Raw genomic sequence first — 15,832 nt, 5'->3', positions numbered from 1 at the left:
GCTTGTCCCCGCTGCAGGGCTGTCTCTGCGCCCCCCCCTCGGTCCCCCCTGAACTCCATCCTCTTCCTCCCGGTGCTCTCTGCTGTGACCCGGGACCCAGGAGAGGAGCAGGGTTGGGGTCCCTCCATGCTGCCAAGGACCGAGGACCCGTGGCGCCCACCCTGAGCTGTTCCCCACCCTGGGAACTGCCCCAAATGCTGCGACCTGGCTGCCAGGGCATGGGATCGGGATTTGGGAAGGGGGGGGGGGGGGGGGGGGCCGTTCCCTGCTCATTGCTCCTTCCCCCCACGGAAAGCAAGGGGCCTGGAGCTGCTGGAGCTGGGACCAGGGATGCTCCTGGGGCTGGTGTCCGGGACTCAGCAGGGAGAATTTTTGCTGGATGCTCCCCAAAAGAGGCTGCCTCTGCCTTTTCCCGGGGCTGTGCTGGTGGGCGAGGCAGCAGCTGCCAGCGACAGCTTGTGTTGTGCTCTGTTTGCTCGCACCTCGCCGCTCCGGCTGGCGGAAAACGGAGCCTGTGCCGGGGATAGAGCAGCACCCCAGCACCCCGGCAGCACCCCGGCAGCACCCCAGCAGCACCCCAGCACCCCAGCCAGGATTGGGGCCACCTCACCCTGCAGGTGCCTGAGGGGGGAAGGAGGCGCGGAGCCCGAGCAATGAACCCAGCACCATCAGGAGCAGGGAGCTGAGGCTGGATTCGTTAAGGCCAGCCTGGATGCTGATTAAGCATCACAGAGATGTGCACGGAGCAGCACACGGAGGGCTGAACCCCTTTCCTCTGCTGCTGGTGCCATCCTCCCACTGCTAACAGTGCACCCCATCCCTGAGCCCGTCCCCTGCCCATCTGCCCTCGGGGACCCCTGGGTTTGGCGAAGGGGGTTCCCCTGGGTTCGGGTGGGCTTAGCCCCGGGCAGGGCAGAGGCAAGGTGGGCTGGCAGCTCTCCAACAGACACGGGAGGGATGCCTTTGTGTGCAGCGAGCTGGGGCTTTCACCCGTGCAAACACACACACGTGTGCGCAGGACGAGCGCGTCCCTGTCCCCAGCAGCGTGGCGATGCCACCAGGTCCCCAAGCTCCATCCCGGCAGCGCTGAGCTGCTCTGGGCATTAGGGTCTCCCTCTGCCCCCAGGGATCCTTCAGGATACCTCAGCTCTGCCTCCTGCATTGTTACCACTGTTATTTCAGCTCCGTGCACGTTTTGCCTCCTGGAAGAGCTTTGATTTTTCCTCCTCTTGCCTTCACCGGGTGCAGAACAGACGCAAGCCAACTCCCAGAGCGGCAGCACAGGCAAGCACCCTCCCCCTGCCCCTCGGCTGCCCCTGCCCTTCCTCACCTGCACAGCTTGGAAAACAAAATAAACGAGGGGCAGAAAACTCGGCTGTGAGCCGAGGAGGGCGACCGTCACCTCCTGGCACAGGGGAAAGCCCCCGGGGACACCGCTGGTGACTTGGTGTCCCCATGCAGCACCCTCCTTCCCCACACCCTGCATAGAGCAGAAGCTGGGGCACTGAACCTTGCCCTGGCTTTTGCACCCCTGTAAGCTCTCCAAGCACCACTGGCTGTGCTCAAGCCCCGTTCGGGCAGGATTTGCCCCCTCCTGCGTTGGGACGTGGAGAGGAGCTGGAGGCAGGGCGCTGCTGGGAACCCCCAGGGACCGCAGGGACCCGGGCGTCCTGCCGCGGTGCCGCGTGTCACTGCCTGCTGGCAGCTTGCTTGAGGTGCCAGCACATGTGCAAAGCGCAATTGTTCCTCGTTTCGGGTGTCAGCGGATGACAAAATGTGTCCTGGGGCCACACGAGCAGCCTGAGGTCGCTCCTTGTTGCCCCAGGCTCAGCAGCTCCCATCCCTGGTTCCTGCCTCCACCGAGGATATTTGCGCCTGGGGGCTTTCCCCCAGAGGTCCCCCACGCTGTGCCCAGCGGGTGCTGGATGCAGTAAGGAGCAGTGCCCGTTCTGGGGCACCTCCAGTGACAGGGACAGTTTTGGGGACAGCAACCAGCAGCTTTGGGCAGCTCGCTCTCCATCCCCTCTCACGGCATGCCGTGTCCATGCACGCGGCTGCTGGAGATGGGGCGGGGTGAGAGCAGCACGGCCGTGGGATTTCCCTCGGTGTCCCCCGGCCAGAGGAGAGGCCACAAGGCTGACACCGAGGCGCTTTGCACCAGCACCGTGCCTCCAACCGCAGCCCCGCACCGCGCGTGTGACCGCGGGCTCTGGGCGTGCACAGAGAGAGGCGTGCAACAGCTGGCCTTGTGTCGGTGCACACAGCGGGGTGCTGCCGGTGTGTGCTGGTGCGCAGCGTGCTGATGCACGGCGCACGGTGCTGCTGGCGTGTACCGGTGCACAACACCAGTTGGTGCACCACACCGGTGCGTGCCCATGTGTGCCAGTGCAGTGCATTGGCACCGAAGGCGCACAGCGCACTGGTGTGTGCTGGTGCACACCGCATCGGTGTGTACCAACACTGGTGCCAGTACAGCCTGGTGCACGGTGCTGGGGCCTGTGTGCTGGTGCTGGTGCAGCCTGGCAGTGATGCTGAGGGTTCGGCGTGTACCAGCGTGTGTAAGTGCACGGTGCTTGGCGCACGGTGCTGGTGCCAGTGCACGGTGCCTGGTGCTGGTGTCATTCCCAGAGCATGGTGCATGGTGCTGGTGCCAGTCCCAGTGCACTGTGCTTGGTGCACGGTTATGGGACCAGTGCCCTGTGTCAATGCCATTCCCATCTCATGGAGCCCGGTGCCAGTCCCAGTGCCCGGTGCTGGCGCCCAGTGACGGTACTTGTGATGGTACCAGTGCCCAGTGCCTGGTGCTGGTGCCATTCCCAGTGCACGGTGCCCAGTGCCCGGTGCCATTCCCAGTGCACGGTGCTTGGTGGATGCTGATGGTACTGGTGATGGTACCAGTGCCTGGTGCCGGTGCCATTCCCAGTGCACGGTGCTTGGTGCTTGGTGCCTGGTGCTGGTGCCATTCCCAGTGACTGGTGCTGGTGCCTGGTACCGGTCCCAGTGCCCAGTGCTTAGTGCACGGTGCCGGTACCGGTGATGGTACCAGTGCCCGGTGCCCAGTGCCGGTGCCATTCCCAGTGCACGGTGCCCAGTGCCCGGTGCCATTCCCAGTGCACGGTGCTTGGTGGATGCTGATGGTACTGGTGATGGTACCAGTGCCTGGTGCTGGTGCCAGTGCCATTCCCAGTCCCCAGTGCTTGGTGCAAGGTTATGGGACCAGTGCCCGGTGTCAGTGCCGTTCCCAGTGGACGGTGCCCAGTGCCCGGTGCCAGTCCCAGCGCCCGGTGCTTGGTGCCTGGTGCCTGGTGCTGGTGCCATTCCCAGTGACTGGTGCCGGTGCCTGGTACCGGTCCCAGTGCCCAGTGCTTAGTGCACGGTGCCGGTACCGGTGATGGTACCAGTGCCCGGTGCCCGGTGCCGGTGCCGTTCCCAGCGCACGGTGCCCGGTACCCGGTGCCAACCCCAGCGCCCGGTGCTCGGCGTCCGCTACCGGTGCCGAACCCGGTCCCCGGTCCCCGGTGCCAACCCCGGTCCCCGATCCCCGTTCCCGATGCGGGGGGGGCGCCGGTGCTGAAGGACAGCTCCGCCCCCACCCGCCCCCCTCCTCCGCCGCCCCCTCCCCTCTCCTCCTCCTCCGCCAGCCCGGCCGCCACCTCCAGCACCTCCAGCGCCACCACCACCACCACCAGCACCAGCACCACCCCCACCGGCACCACCAGCACCGCCGCCGCCGCCGGGGCCCCGCCGCTCCTCCGCCGCTCCAGCCGCCGCCGCCATGCCCCGGACGGCCCCGCCGCCTCCCCCCCCCCCCCTCCGCCGCCGCCGCCGCCGCCTGCTCCGCACCATGAAGCGGCAGAATGTGCGCACGCTGGCGCTCATCATGTGCACCTTCACCTACCTGCTGGTGGGCGCCGCCGTCTTCGACGCGCTCGAGTCCGAGGGGGAGACGGCGGAGAGGAGGCGGCTGGAGGCGCGCAGCCAGGAGCTGCGGAGCAAGTACAACCTGAGCGCCGCCGGCTTCCGCGAGCTCGAGTGGGTCGTGCTCAAGCTGAAGCCGCACAAGGCCGGCGTGCAGTGGAAATTCGCCGGCTCCTTCTACTTCGCCATCACCGTCATCACCACCATAGGTAACGACCACCCCCGTAGCGCCGCCGCCGCCGCCCCCCTCCTCCCTTGCCCGCCTGCCCCCGGTGGCTGCTGCGCGCAGCCTCGCGGCGCCCGGGAGAGCAGCCCGGCTGGCCCCCGAAGCCCTGCAGACCTGCCGGACCCCCCCCCCCCCCCCCGAAAGGCCCGACCCCAAAGGTCCCCTCCCCAAAACGCCCGGCCCCAAAGGACCCCTCCCCAAAACGCCCGGCCCCCAAGGACCCCTCTCCAAAAGGCCCGGCCCCAGCGGCACCCTCCCCAAAACCCCCACCCCGAAAGTCCCCTCCCCAAAAGGCCCGACCCCAACGGACCCCTCCCCAAAAGGCCCGACCCCAAAGGACCCCTCCCCAAAAAGCCCACCCCAAAAGTCCCCTCCCCGAAAGGCCTGATCCCAAAGGACCCCTCCCCAAAATGCCTGACCCCGACGGACCCCTCCCCAAAACGCCCACCGCTGTGGCACCCTCTCCAAAACCCCCACCCCAAAAGTCCCCTCCCCAAAAGGCCCGACCCCAAAGGACCCCTCCCCAAAACACCCGGCCCCAGTGGCACCCTCTCCTAAACGCTCACCCCAAGGGCACCCTCCCCAAAAAGCCCACCCCAAAATCCCCTCCCCAAAACACCCGACCCCCTGGCATCAGGCTCACCCACCCACCACCAGGAAACCCCCCCGCCCGCACCCCCCACCCCTCCCCGCAGCATCGGGGAGACCCCCACGGGTTCCCTCCCCCCAGAATCTCCCAGCCCCCACTGTCCCAGGACCACCCCCCCCGACCCACCCGACCCCCACCCATTCCCGCAGCCTCTGGTCCCCCAGTTTTGGGGATCCCCTGCCCGGAATCACCCCCCCACACTCCTACACCCCCCCTTGCAGCCCCAGGGTGTCTGGGGGGGGGGCTGAGCCTTGGCTTGGGGCAGGCCCCCCCTTCCCAGCCCTTCAGGGAGGTCCTGGGGGGGTTGTGGGGTCCGGCAGGGCTGGGGGGGGCACAGGGTGCTTTGGGAAGGGGGGAGATGTGACTTGGGGCACGGGGAAAATTCGGGGGCTTCTCCTGGGGGAGGGCAGGAAGCTGCTGGGGGGGGTGAGTCCCTTGGAGTGACAGCCCAGGAGGGGCCCGTGGGGGTTCTCGTCCCTGCACACCGTGCCCCCCCCCAGCACCCTGGGGTGCTCCTGTCCCCTTCCCCGCGGAGGACAGGCCATTCCCTCGGCTGACCCCTTCCCTGGAGGAGGAGGAGGAGGAGGAGGAGGAGGAGGAAGGTCTCCTGGGGACAGGGTTCCCTCGCAGCCCGTCTCCTGCCGGGGGGGGGGTGGGGGGGGACGGGACAGGGATGTGGGGGAGCTGCTGCGGGGGGGCACAGCCCAGGACCATCTCCCTGCCCCATCCTGACCTGACCCGACCCAACCTGGGGGCGCACAGGGTGCCAGGAACCAAAACTCCCTGGGGAAATGCTGCTGGGGGCTCCCCCCACCTGGGAGAGGGGGACAGGGGGCAGGGGACAGGGGGGTGGGGGGCCACAGGACCCCTATAAGCCCCCAGCCCCAAAACGTCCCCATCCCCGGGAGCCCCAAAAGGCTCAGGCTCAGCGTGCCGCGGGCAGGACCCAGGGGTCTGGGGGGGGGGGGGGGGGGATAGTGGTGGTAGTCCTGGGGGGGTGCAGGGCTGAGCTGGGGGGGTTATTATGGGCTGGGGGCTGGCGGAGCAGCTGGGGCAGGCTCGGGGAAGCAGCTTATGTCTGACGTGAGAGGGAGCGGGGAAGGAGGGGGGGGGCGGCAGGGGGGTGCCGGGGGGGGGGGGGGGTTTGCCACCAGCATGGGAAGGGACTGGGGGGTGCTGGGGGGTGCTGGGGGTCCTGTCCTGGTCCCCTGACACCCCCCCCGTGAGCACCCGGCACAAACCCCCGGCCCGGGGCTGTGGCCGTCCCCGCCACATTCAGCCTCCATCTCCCTTGGGGTGGCCCTGGGCACACCCCCCCCCACCCCCCCCCACCCCGGGGTGGCAGGGGGGCGGCTTTGTGCCTGTCCCCAGCCGGGGACGGATCCTGCGGGGGTGCAGGGCAGGCAGGGAGGGCGCTGAGCCGGCCAAGGTCAGGTTTAAAGAGGGAAGGAGGAAAAGTGGGGCGGGCGGCGGGTCCCGCTCCAAAGTTTTCCTTGCTTTTTGTGTGTTTTGTTTTTTTTTTTTTTTATTCCTATCTTTTTTTTTTTTTTTCCTGGGAAAAGAGCCAAAACTCGAGGCTCCGAAGGTCCCTGGGGGCCCTGTCCCCAGCACACGTCCCCCTGTCCCCTGTCCCCCAGCTCTCCTGGGCTCTGTCCCCTCCGACGCTCCCGGGGTGGCTCTGGTTTGGAGAGGGAGCCGGGGGGCACCCAAGGGTGCCCCGGGGCTGGGTGCTGCTGCTCTGGGGGGCTCCGTGAGCTGCTGGGGGCAGGAGATGAGCCCCCCCCCGTGGTGGCACTCATGGGGACAGCGGTGGTGGCAGCCGGGTACACGCACGGGGAGGGGTACCCCGTGTCCCTGCCACGTGCTGGGGGGGCTGTCACCGGCCCCAAAACGTGTCCCCAGCACCTCGCTGGGGCCATTTGGGCTGGGGCAGGTGGCGGAGGCTGGCCATGGTGCCACCATCTGTCACTGTCCCCCTCCCTCTGGGCTTATTTATGGCACGGGATGGCTCAGTGTGGGGCGGTGACGGCGGTGGCACCGCGTCCCCTCCTCTGCCCCCGGGGGTCTCCTGGTGCCCCCCCCCCCCCCCCCCCCCCCAAGCCTCCTGCCCCATGTCCCAAACCCGTGGCACCGCGGGAAGGTGCTGGGACCTCCCCTGCTCAGCACCCCGGGGGGGGGACAAAAAGAGGCTGAGGACAAGGACACGGGAACGTGGCCACCGCGATGCTCTGGGTGCTGGCCACGGTGTGTGTGTGTGGGGGGGGGGGGGGTCCCCGCAGCCCCCTCCCCACCGCCTCGGTGCGTTCCAATGCCCCGGGGACACGGTGGCAGGGCCGGGTTTGCTCGGACAACCCCCCCTGCTCCCCCCCCCCCCCGCCCCCCCCCAGGCCCTTGGCCTCGCTGCCCGTCCCCGGCAGCGCCTCCTCCCCGCTGGCAGCTCGGGCCTGACGCAGAGCCAGGCTGAGCACCGCGCTCCCCGCGCGCCCCGCTGCTATTTTCATCGCTGATTCAGCCCCGTTCACCCCGATCAGCCCCGTTCACCCCGCTCCGGGCTCGTCCTGGCAGCCCCGCGGGGAGGGGACGCGTAGGGGGACAACCACAGGCGGGGGGAGGGAAGGCACCACGACACCCGCTCCCCCCCACACACCCCCCCGGCCCTGGGGACGTGGCGCGGTGGCAGTGAGACACGCGTGGCCCGGAGGGCGAGGAGCAGGTCGCTCGAGCAGGAGGTTGGGGACGGAGCTCGGAAGCCCTCTGGACATTTCTGTCCCCGCTGCGCCCTCGACGAGCGCGGGGGGAAATCGGTCGTGGCGGCTCGGAGCGCGCCCTCGGTAGGCTTCAGAGTGAACGCGCTGGAGGGCAGGAGCGTGCCGCTCCGTTTCAGGGATGGGATTTGCTTCCCCGCACCCCAAACACCCACTGGGGGGGTGGGGGGGTGGGGGGGGATGATGCCCAGAGCGGGACCCCGTGCCCACGGCATGGGGGGGAACACGCATCGCCCGACCCGCTCCGGCCACCTGCGGTCACCCCGGGGGCTTGTTTCGGGGACGAAGCAGAGCTGGGAGGGCAGGAGCGGCGTCCTTCCCCCCCTCCACGTAGGCACCAGGCCCCCCCCCTGCCCCCACTGCACAGGGCATCGCCGTCTGGGGCGTTCACTCTGAAGCCTACCGAGGGCGCGCGCAGCACGGAGGGCGGGTGGGGAGGTGGGGGTGCAGAGCCTGCGCACCCCGAGACCACAGCCCTGCGTGATGGGGGTTTTGGGGTGCCGATGGCGGCCCCCGCGGCTGAGGCTCAGCGCCGTGGCAAGGAGGAGGCAGAGCCTTGTCCTGGGGAGGCTCCTGTGTGTCCTGCCCGGTGGGCTCCATCCTGGAGACCCCCCCCCCGCCCCCCCGGAGCTCAGTTCTGCTCCCAGCCTGTACGTTTCCTGCTCATCCCTGTCCTGGAGAGATAAGAGCAATTAATGCCTCTCCCTGCAGATGCCTCATTAAACTCTGCAAGCGGCTGGCTCAGGGCAGGCACAAACAACCCGTGCTGGGCCAGAGGTGCGCAGCACCGGGCAGAAAGAAACAAGCCACGGCCCAATTTCTTTATTTTTGTCGTGTTTTTTTTTTTTTTTTTTTTTTTTTTTCCAATTGCCGAGCCCCAGCTGGGTGCTGCCGGGTCTGGTGCTGGGAAGCCGGACCCGATCCGGAGCCGCGGGAGGGCCTGCTCCGACCCGCGTGTGATTTACGGGCTGGCTTCAACGTTTATCAGCCGCCTCTCGGGCTGCAGGGAGCGCAGCGCGCAGGATTTATGGCGGGCAGCGCCGCCTTGGATAAATCCTGGCCGGGCGGCGTGGGGCTAATGAAGGGGAGAGACGAGCTGCTGCCTCGGCGCGGGGGGCTCGCGGCGGGGAGAGCAGCCGTGGGCAGAGGGGCTGCGGTGGTGCTGGATGGTGCTGGGCGCTGCTGCACGGTGCTGGGCGCTGCTGCACGGTGCTGGTGTTGCACGGTGCTGGTGTTGCACGGTGCTGGTGCACGGTGCTAGGCACTGCTGCACGGTGCTGGGTGATTGTGCAGGGTGCTGGGCGCTGCTGCACGGTGCTGGTGCACGGTCCTGGGTGCTTGTGCAGGGTGTTGGGTGCTGGTGCATGGTGCTGGGTGCTTGTGCAGGGTGTTGGGTGCTGCTGCATGGTGCTGAGCGCTGCTGCGCGGTGCTGGGCGCTGCTGCACGGTGCTGGTGTTGCACGGTGCTGGTGCAGGGTGCTAGGCACTGCTGCACGGTGCTGGGTGCTGCTGCATGATGCTTGTGCAGGGTGCTGGGTGCTTGTGCAGGGTGCTGGGCGCTGCTGCTCGGTGCTGGGTGCTTGTGCACAGTGCTGGTGCATGGTGCTAGGCACCGGTGCATGGTGCTGGGTGCGTGTGCACGGTGCTGGGCACTGCTGCACAGTGCTGGGCGCTGCTGCATGGTGCTGGGCGCTGTTGCGTGGTGTTGGATGCTGCTGCACGGTGCTGGGTGCTTGTACACGGTGCTGGGCGCTGCTGCACCGTGCATGGTGCTGGTGCACGGTGCTGGGTGCTGCTGCACGGTGCTGGGCGCTGCTGCACGGTGCTGGTGCACGGTGCTGGGTGCTTGTGCAGAGAGCTTGGCACTGGTGCACAGTGCTGGGCACTGCTGCACGGTGCTGGTGCATGGTGCTGGGCACTCATGCACTGTTCCGGGCAATGGCACAAAGCTCCGGTGCGTGGTGCTGGGCCCCGGAGCACAGTGCCGGTTCTGGAGCACGGTGCTGGGTTCTAGAGCGCGGCGCTGGGTACCTCTGCCCCCCCCCCTTGCCCCCCCAGCCAAGCAGAGCTCCCAGGAAGGAGCCGCATCCTTCCCACAGGCAAGCCCCAACCTGGGGGTGCTGGGGGTGGGGGGCATGGCTGAGCCCCCCCCCCCCTCCACCAGCCTCCTCCTGCCCTGCAGGATCTGACCCCCCCCAAATATGGGTGCCAGAGGGGCAGCGTGTGCCAGCCCCCTGCCCCTGGGGGGGCGCAACTGGGGGGGTGGGCGGGGGGTGGAAGGACATGGGGGCTTTGGGTGGGTTTTATTCCCCCCCCCCGGAGACCCCTTCCCACTGGGGGGCCACCAGCACCCAGCCCCATGGCCGTGCCCCCCACCCCCCCGTGGTGGGGAGAATGGGAGGACTTGGGGGGGGGGGAGCCAGGAAGAGGCCTGGCGGAGCCCCAGAATTGAGTGAAAAATTGCCAGTTTTGGGTCAGCGCAAACAGGGCCCTTGGCCGGTGCGGGGATTTTCCATGACAGCATCGGGCCCGCGGCGGGGGGGGGCGCACGGCTGCGGGGGGGGGGCCCGGTGGGGGGGCTGTGAGGGGCTGAGGGGCTGTGACCCCCCCCCTGTTGCGCACACACAGCAGTGCACACACACACAGTGCAGTGCACACACAGAGCACACACACACACAGCAGTGCACACACACAGAGCAGTGCACACACACAGAGCACACACACACACAGCAGTGCACACACACAGAGCAGTGCACACACACACACAGAGCAGTGCACACACACAGAGCACACACACACACAGAGCAGTGCACACACACACAGAGCACACACACACACAGCAGTGCACACACACAGACAGCAGTGCACACACACAGAGCAGTGCACACACAGAGCACACACACAGCAGTGCACACACACAGCAGTGCACACACAGAGCAGTGCACACACACAGTGCACACACAGCAGTGCACACACACAGAGCAGTGCACACACACACACACAGCAGTGCACACACACAGAGCACACACACACACAGCAGTGCACACACACAGAGCAGTGCACACACAGAGCACACACACAGCAGTGCACACACACAGCAGTGCACACACACAGAGCAGTGCACACACACAGAGCAGTGCACACACAGAGCACACACACAGCAGTGCACACACACAGCAGTGCACACACACAGAGCAGTGCACACACACAGTGCACACACAGCAGTGCACACACACTCACACACACACAGTGCACACACACTCACACACACACCGTGCACACACGCGCGCACACACACACACACACAGAGGGGACGAGAGCTGGGGTTGGGGTTACGGAGCGAGGGGCTTGGTGCCGCTGCCTGCTGGAGGGGGATGCTGCCCGGGGCCCCATTCCCCTGCTCCCTGCACCCCCATGTTCTGCTCCCTGCAGCCCCATACCCTCACTCCCTGCAGCCCCATACCTTGTTCCCTGCAGCCCCATACCTTACCCCCTGCAGCCCCACACCCTGCTCTGTGCAGCCCCATACCCCTGCCTCCTTCAGCCCCGTAACTTTGCTCCCTGCAGCCCCACACCTTGCTCCCAGCAGCTCCATACCCTCACGCCCCTCAGCCCCATAACTTTACTCCCCTCAGCCCCACGCCTCACTCCCTGCAGTCCCATACCCTTGCTCCCCTCAGCCCCATACCCTCACTCCCTGCAGCCCCATAATTTGCCCCCTGCAGCCCCCTACCCCTGGCCCCCGGCAGCCCTATCCCCCATCCCCACACCCCCTGGAGCTGACACAGCCCCCCCCCCCCACCCCAGCACCCGGTGCCCCCTGCTCCGCGCCCACCACCCCTGGCACCCGCAGCCCCGCAGCCCCCAGCTCAGCACCATTCCCCCCCCCCTCCTCCAGCCCCATGGCCCGCTGCCCGCTAATCCCCGGGACGTGCTCCAGGTCCCAGCCCTACACCTGCTCCTCCGCGGCCCTAAAAAGGCCACGAGCCGGCCGCCTTCCTCGGGGACGTGCCAGGGTTTCTCCCCGGGGACGGGCACCGCGCTCCCTGCCCGCAGCACCCTGCCCGCCCAGCACCCCCAGCACCTTTCGAGGAGCACCCCTGGGGCTGGTTTGGGGGGGGGGGTGTAGAAGCAGAGGAAAGGTGCTGAGCACCCTTTTGTAAGGGCGGGGAGGGCAGGATCTGGCCCCAGTCTGGCTGGGGGGCACTGGGAAGGGGTCCCCAATGGGGCAGGGGCTCGGGCAGCATCTCCAGCGTGCTTCCTGCCCATAAAGGATGAAAATGGGGGTGCCATAATAATAAGAGGGGTTTGGGGGCTCACCCTCCCCGGGTCTCTCCCCCCGCTATCCGCCTCTCCTCCAGGCTTTAAAACCCCCGACTTTCACCCCAAAAAAGTGGTGGAGATCAGGCAGTGCCCGATGAAGCTGGGGGGGGGGGGGGGGGGGGGGCGATGGGTGCTTGGCCTTCCCTGGGGAAATGGGGCTGAATGTAGTAAATATAGCCCTGGGGAAATGGGGCTGAATATGCTAAATATAGCCCTGGGGAAATGGGGCTGAATATGCTAAATATAGCCCTGGGGAAATGGGGCTAAATATGCTAAATATAGCCCTGGGGAAGTGGGGATAAATATACTAAATATAGCCCTGGGGAAATGGGGATAAATATGCTAAATATAGCCCTGGGGAAATGGGGATAAATATACTAAATATAGCCCTGGGGAAATGGGGATAAATATGCTAAATATAGCCCTGGGGAAATGGGGATAAATATACTAAATATAGCCCTGGGGAAGTGGGGATAAATATACTAAATATAGCCCTGGGAAAATGGGGCTGAATATGCTAAATATAGCCCAGGAGCCCATATGGCAGCAGGGTACTCAATGAGGGTGCCGGCAGGGCACCGCTGGAGGCTCAGACCCTAAAATCCCATCCTTGGCCATATGGAAATGGGGAGGTTTGGGCTGTTTTGGGGGAAATGGAGGCACCCGGCAGCTGCGCCCCCAGCTCCCTCCTGCCACGGGTGGCACAGCCACGGCGCCTCCTCCGTGGTGTCGCCAGGGGGGCACCACGCTCAGCCCCCCTCCCCAGGAGTAGCAGATGTATTTGGGGCTCTCCAGGAGCGGGAGATGTATTTGGGGCCCCCCAGCTCCCCCCTGCAGCTCAGCACCATCTCCACGGGGACGGTTTGGAAGGAGATCTGACGAGCGTGCTTTCGCCTCGCCCCGGCACGGCGTAAATCCTTGGCCCCTCGGAGGTTGCCGGCGAGGACGGCGGGGGGAAGGCAGGGTGAAGGAGAGATGGGGCAGAGTGGGAATACCAGGACCGAGCTCAGGTCTGGAGGAAAAGGGCTCAGAAACCCCCAGGGTGTAGGAGGAAAGGGGACCAGAAACCTCCGGGGTGCAGGAGGAAAGGGGATCAGAAACCCCCCAGGGCGCACGCGAGGCTTTGTGGCTGGGGGCTCCCCGGAGGGCAGGGCTGGGCCCCAGGAGGACCAAAGGTTTTTTTCAGGGTAAATTTGCCTCAAACCCAGTGTTGTGCTCCCCGAAGCCGTCCCCAGGTCCACCTGGCCCTGACAGTGCTTGCTCAGCACCGGGCAGAAATGGCCCACGGGGCCCCGGGGACGCTGCTGGCACTGGGGGAGAGGTGCCCGGGAGGTCCCTGCCTTTGCGCCTTAATAATAACATCAAAATGTTTTCCACATGTAGGGGAACACGGCCTGTTCTTTTATGTGGAACGTGTTTCTGGAGGCTTTTAATAATTGAGGAGTGGGGCACTGTAAATGCAATGGAAAGGGGAAGGGGAAGGGGAAGGGGAAGGGGAAGGGGAAGGGGAAGGGGAAGGGAAAGGGAAAGGGAAAGGGGAAGGGGAAGGGGAAGGGAAAGGGAAAGGGAAAGGGAAAGGGGAAGGGGAAGGGGAAGGGAAAGGGGAAGGGAAAGGGGAAGGGGAAGGGAAAGGGAAAGGGAAAGGGAAAGGGAAAGGGAAAGGGAAAGGGAAAGGGAAAGGGAAAGGGAAAGGGGAAGGGGAAGGGGAAGGGAAAGGGGAAGGGAAAAGAATAGGGAAAAGAATAGGGAAAGAATAGGGAAAAGAATAGGGAAGGAGGGGAAAGAAGAAGGGAAAGGGGAATAAGAAAGGGAAAGGGAATAAGAAAGGGAAAGGAAGAAATGGAGAAGGAGAAGGAGAAGGAGAAGGAGAAGGAGAAGGAGAAGGAGAAGGGGAAGGGGAAGGGGAAGGGGAAGGGGAAGGGGAAGGGGAAGGGGAAGGGGAAGGGGAAGGGGAAGGGGAAGGAGAAGGAGAAGGAGAAGGAGAAGGAGAAGGAGAAGGAGAAGGAGAAGGAGAAGGAGAAGGAGAAGGAGAAGGAGAAGGAGAAGGAGAAGGAGAAGGAGAAGGAGAAGGGACGGGGCAAGGTGAGGGGTGGCTGCCCGGTGACGAGGGCACCTCCTGGCAGCACACAGCCCCCCCAGCTCCCAGCCCCCCCATGTCCCCCTGGGCTCAGCTGCCTCTTCCCGGGATCCATTACAGACAAATAATCCTCCTCGCAAAGTCCCATCTGCATGCGTCCTGTGCAGGCAGGAGATTACAGCACGTCCAGATGCTGCCCCCGGGGCTGGGGTCCCCCCAGCTCCCCTCAGCTCCCCTGGCAGCCCCCGGGTGGCCGATGGCAGAGCCCTGGGGCAGAGGGAGGCAGGGACATGGGGACACGGGGATAAAGGGACATGGGGACAGAGATACAGGGACATGGGGATACAGGGATAAAGGGACATGGGGACAGAGATACAGGGATGTGGGGACACAGGGATGCGGGGACACAGGGATGCAGGGACTCAGGGATGTAGAGATGCAGGGATATGGGGACACAGGGATGCAGGGACATGGGACAGAGGGATACAGGGACATGGGGACACAGGGATGCAGGGACATGGGGACACAGATGCAGGGACAGGGGGACGCAGGGATGCAGGGGCTCAGGGATGGGGTGACGGAGGACAGCCATCACCTCTCCATTCCTTAAAAACTCCATTTTTTTCCCCCTTCTCCTTTGCATCCCCACCCAGCCCTTGTGGGTCAGGCTGTCCCGGGAGGTGCATTTGAGGAACAGCACCTGCAATGCCCTGGTGCCAGCTCCAATCCCCCCTCGTCCGGGGCTTCACTCGGGTGCCCCCTCCAGACCCCATCCCTGGCCGGGTGGCCAAGGAAGGGGTGTGCAGGGTGCTGGGACCACGCCGACCCTCTCCGTGCCTTCTCCCCCCCAGGGTACGGCCACGCAGCCCCCAGCACGGACGGCGGGAAGGTTTTCTGCATGGTCTACGCCCTGCTGGGCATCCCCCTCACCCTCGTCATGTTCCAGAGCCTGGGCGAGCGCATCAACACCTTCGTCCGGTACCTCCTGCACCGCGTCAAGAAGTGCCTGGGCATGAGGCGCGCCGAGGTCTCCATGGCCAACATGGTCACCATCGGCTTCTTCTCCTGCATCAGCACGCTGTGCATCGGGGCGGCCGCCTTCTCCTACTACGAGCACTGGAGCTTCTTCCACGCCTACTACTACTGCTTCATCACCCTCACCACCATCGGCTTCGGGGACTACGTGGCGCTGCAGAAGGACGAGGCCCTGCAGAACAAGCCGCAGTACGTGGCCTTCAGCTTCGTCTACATCCTGACGGGGCTGACGGTCATCGGGGCCTTCCTCAACCTGGTGGTGCTGCGCTTCATGACCATGAACGCCGAGGACGAGAAGCGGGACGCCGAGCACCGGGCGCTGCTCACCCGCGGCGGGCAGGCGGGCGGCGGGCACGGCGCCGACACCGCCCCGGGCGCCCCGGTGGCCTCGGCGGCCTCATCGGGGGGCGTGGGGTTGGGGGGCAGCGGTGGGGGGCTGCGCAACGTCTACGCCGAGGTGCTCCACTTCCAGTCCATGTGCTCGTGCCTGTGGTACAAGAGCCGGGAGAAGCTGCAGTACTCCATCCCCATGATCATCCCCCGGGACCTGTCCACCTCGGACACCTGCGTGGAGCAGAGCCACTCCTCGCCGGGACGCTGCCCCGAGACCCCTTCCAACCGCTGCTTCTGCGGCGCCCGGCGCTCGGCCATCAGCTCCGTCTCCACCGGCCTCCACAGCCTCTCGGCCTTCCAGGGCCTCGTGAAGCGCCGCAGCTCCGTGTAGCACCCCCCCCCCCCCCGGTGGTATCACCCCCCCCCCCCATCCCATCCCCTCGGCCAAGGACCCCCCCCCCCCCCTTGGAAGCCCCCCCGGGGTCCCCAGGGGACTCGGGGCGGCT

General features: G+C 66.1%; 1 protein-coding gene across 1 annotated transcript; it reads left to right on the top strand.

The window, feature by feature from the left end:
* Positions 1-3,739: 3,739 nt before the first annotated feature.
* KCNK3 (potassium two pore domain channel subfamily K member 3) lies at positions 3,740-15,782 on the top strand. The gene is made up of 2 exons (XM_040552277.1): positions 3,740-4,127; positions 14,810-15,782. Exons 1-2 carry the CDS (start codon positions 3,776-3,778, stop codon positions 15,715-15,717), a joined length of 1,260 nt encoding a protein of 419 aa, XP_040408211.1. The 5' UTR covers positions 3,740-3,775; the 3' UTR covers positions 15,718-15,782.
* The last annotated feature ends 50 nt before the right edge of the window (positions 15,783-15,832 follow it).

Source organism: Cygnus olor, chromosome 3 (assembly GCF_009769625.2).
Source record: "Cygnus olor isolate bCygOlo1 chromosome 3, bCygOlo1.pri.v2, whole genome shotgun sequence".
Classification (NCBI taxonomy): Eukaryota; Metazoa; Chordata; class Aves; order Anseriformes; family Anatidae; genus Cygnus; species Cygnus olor.
Note: the sequence above shows the minus strand (reverse complement) of the source record. Positions and strands in the feature narration are given on the sequence as shown.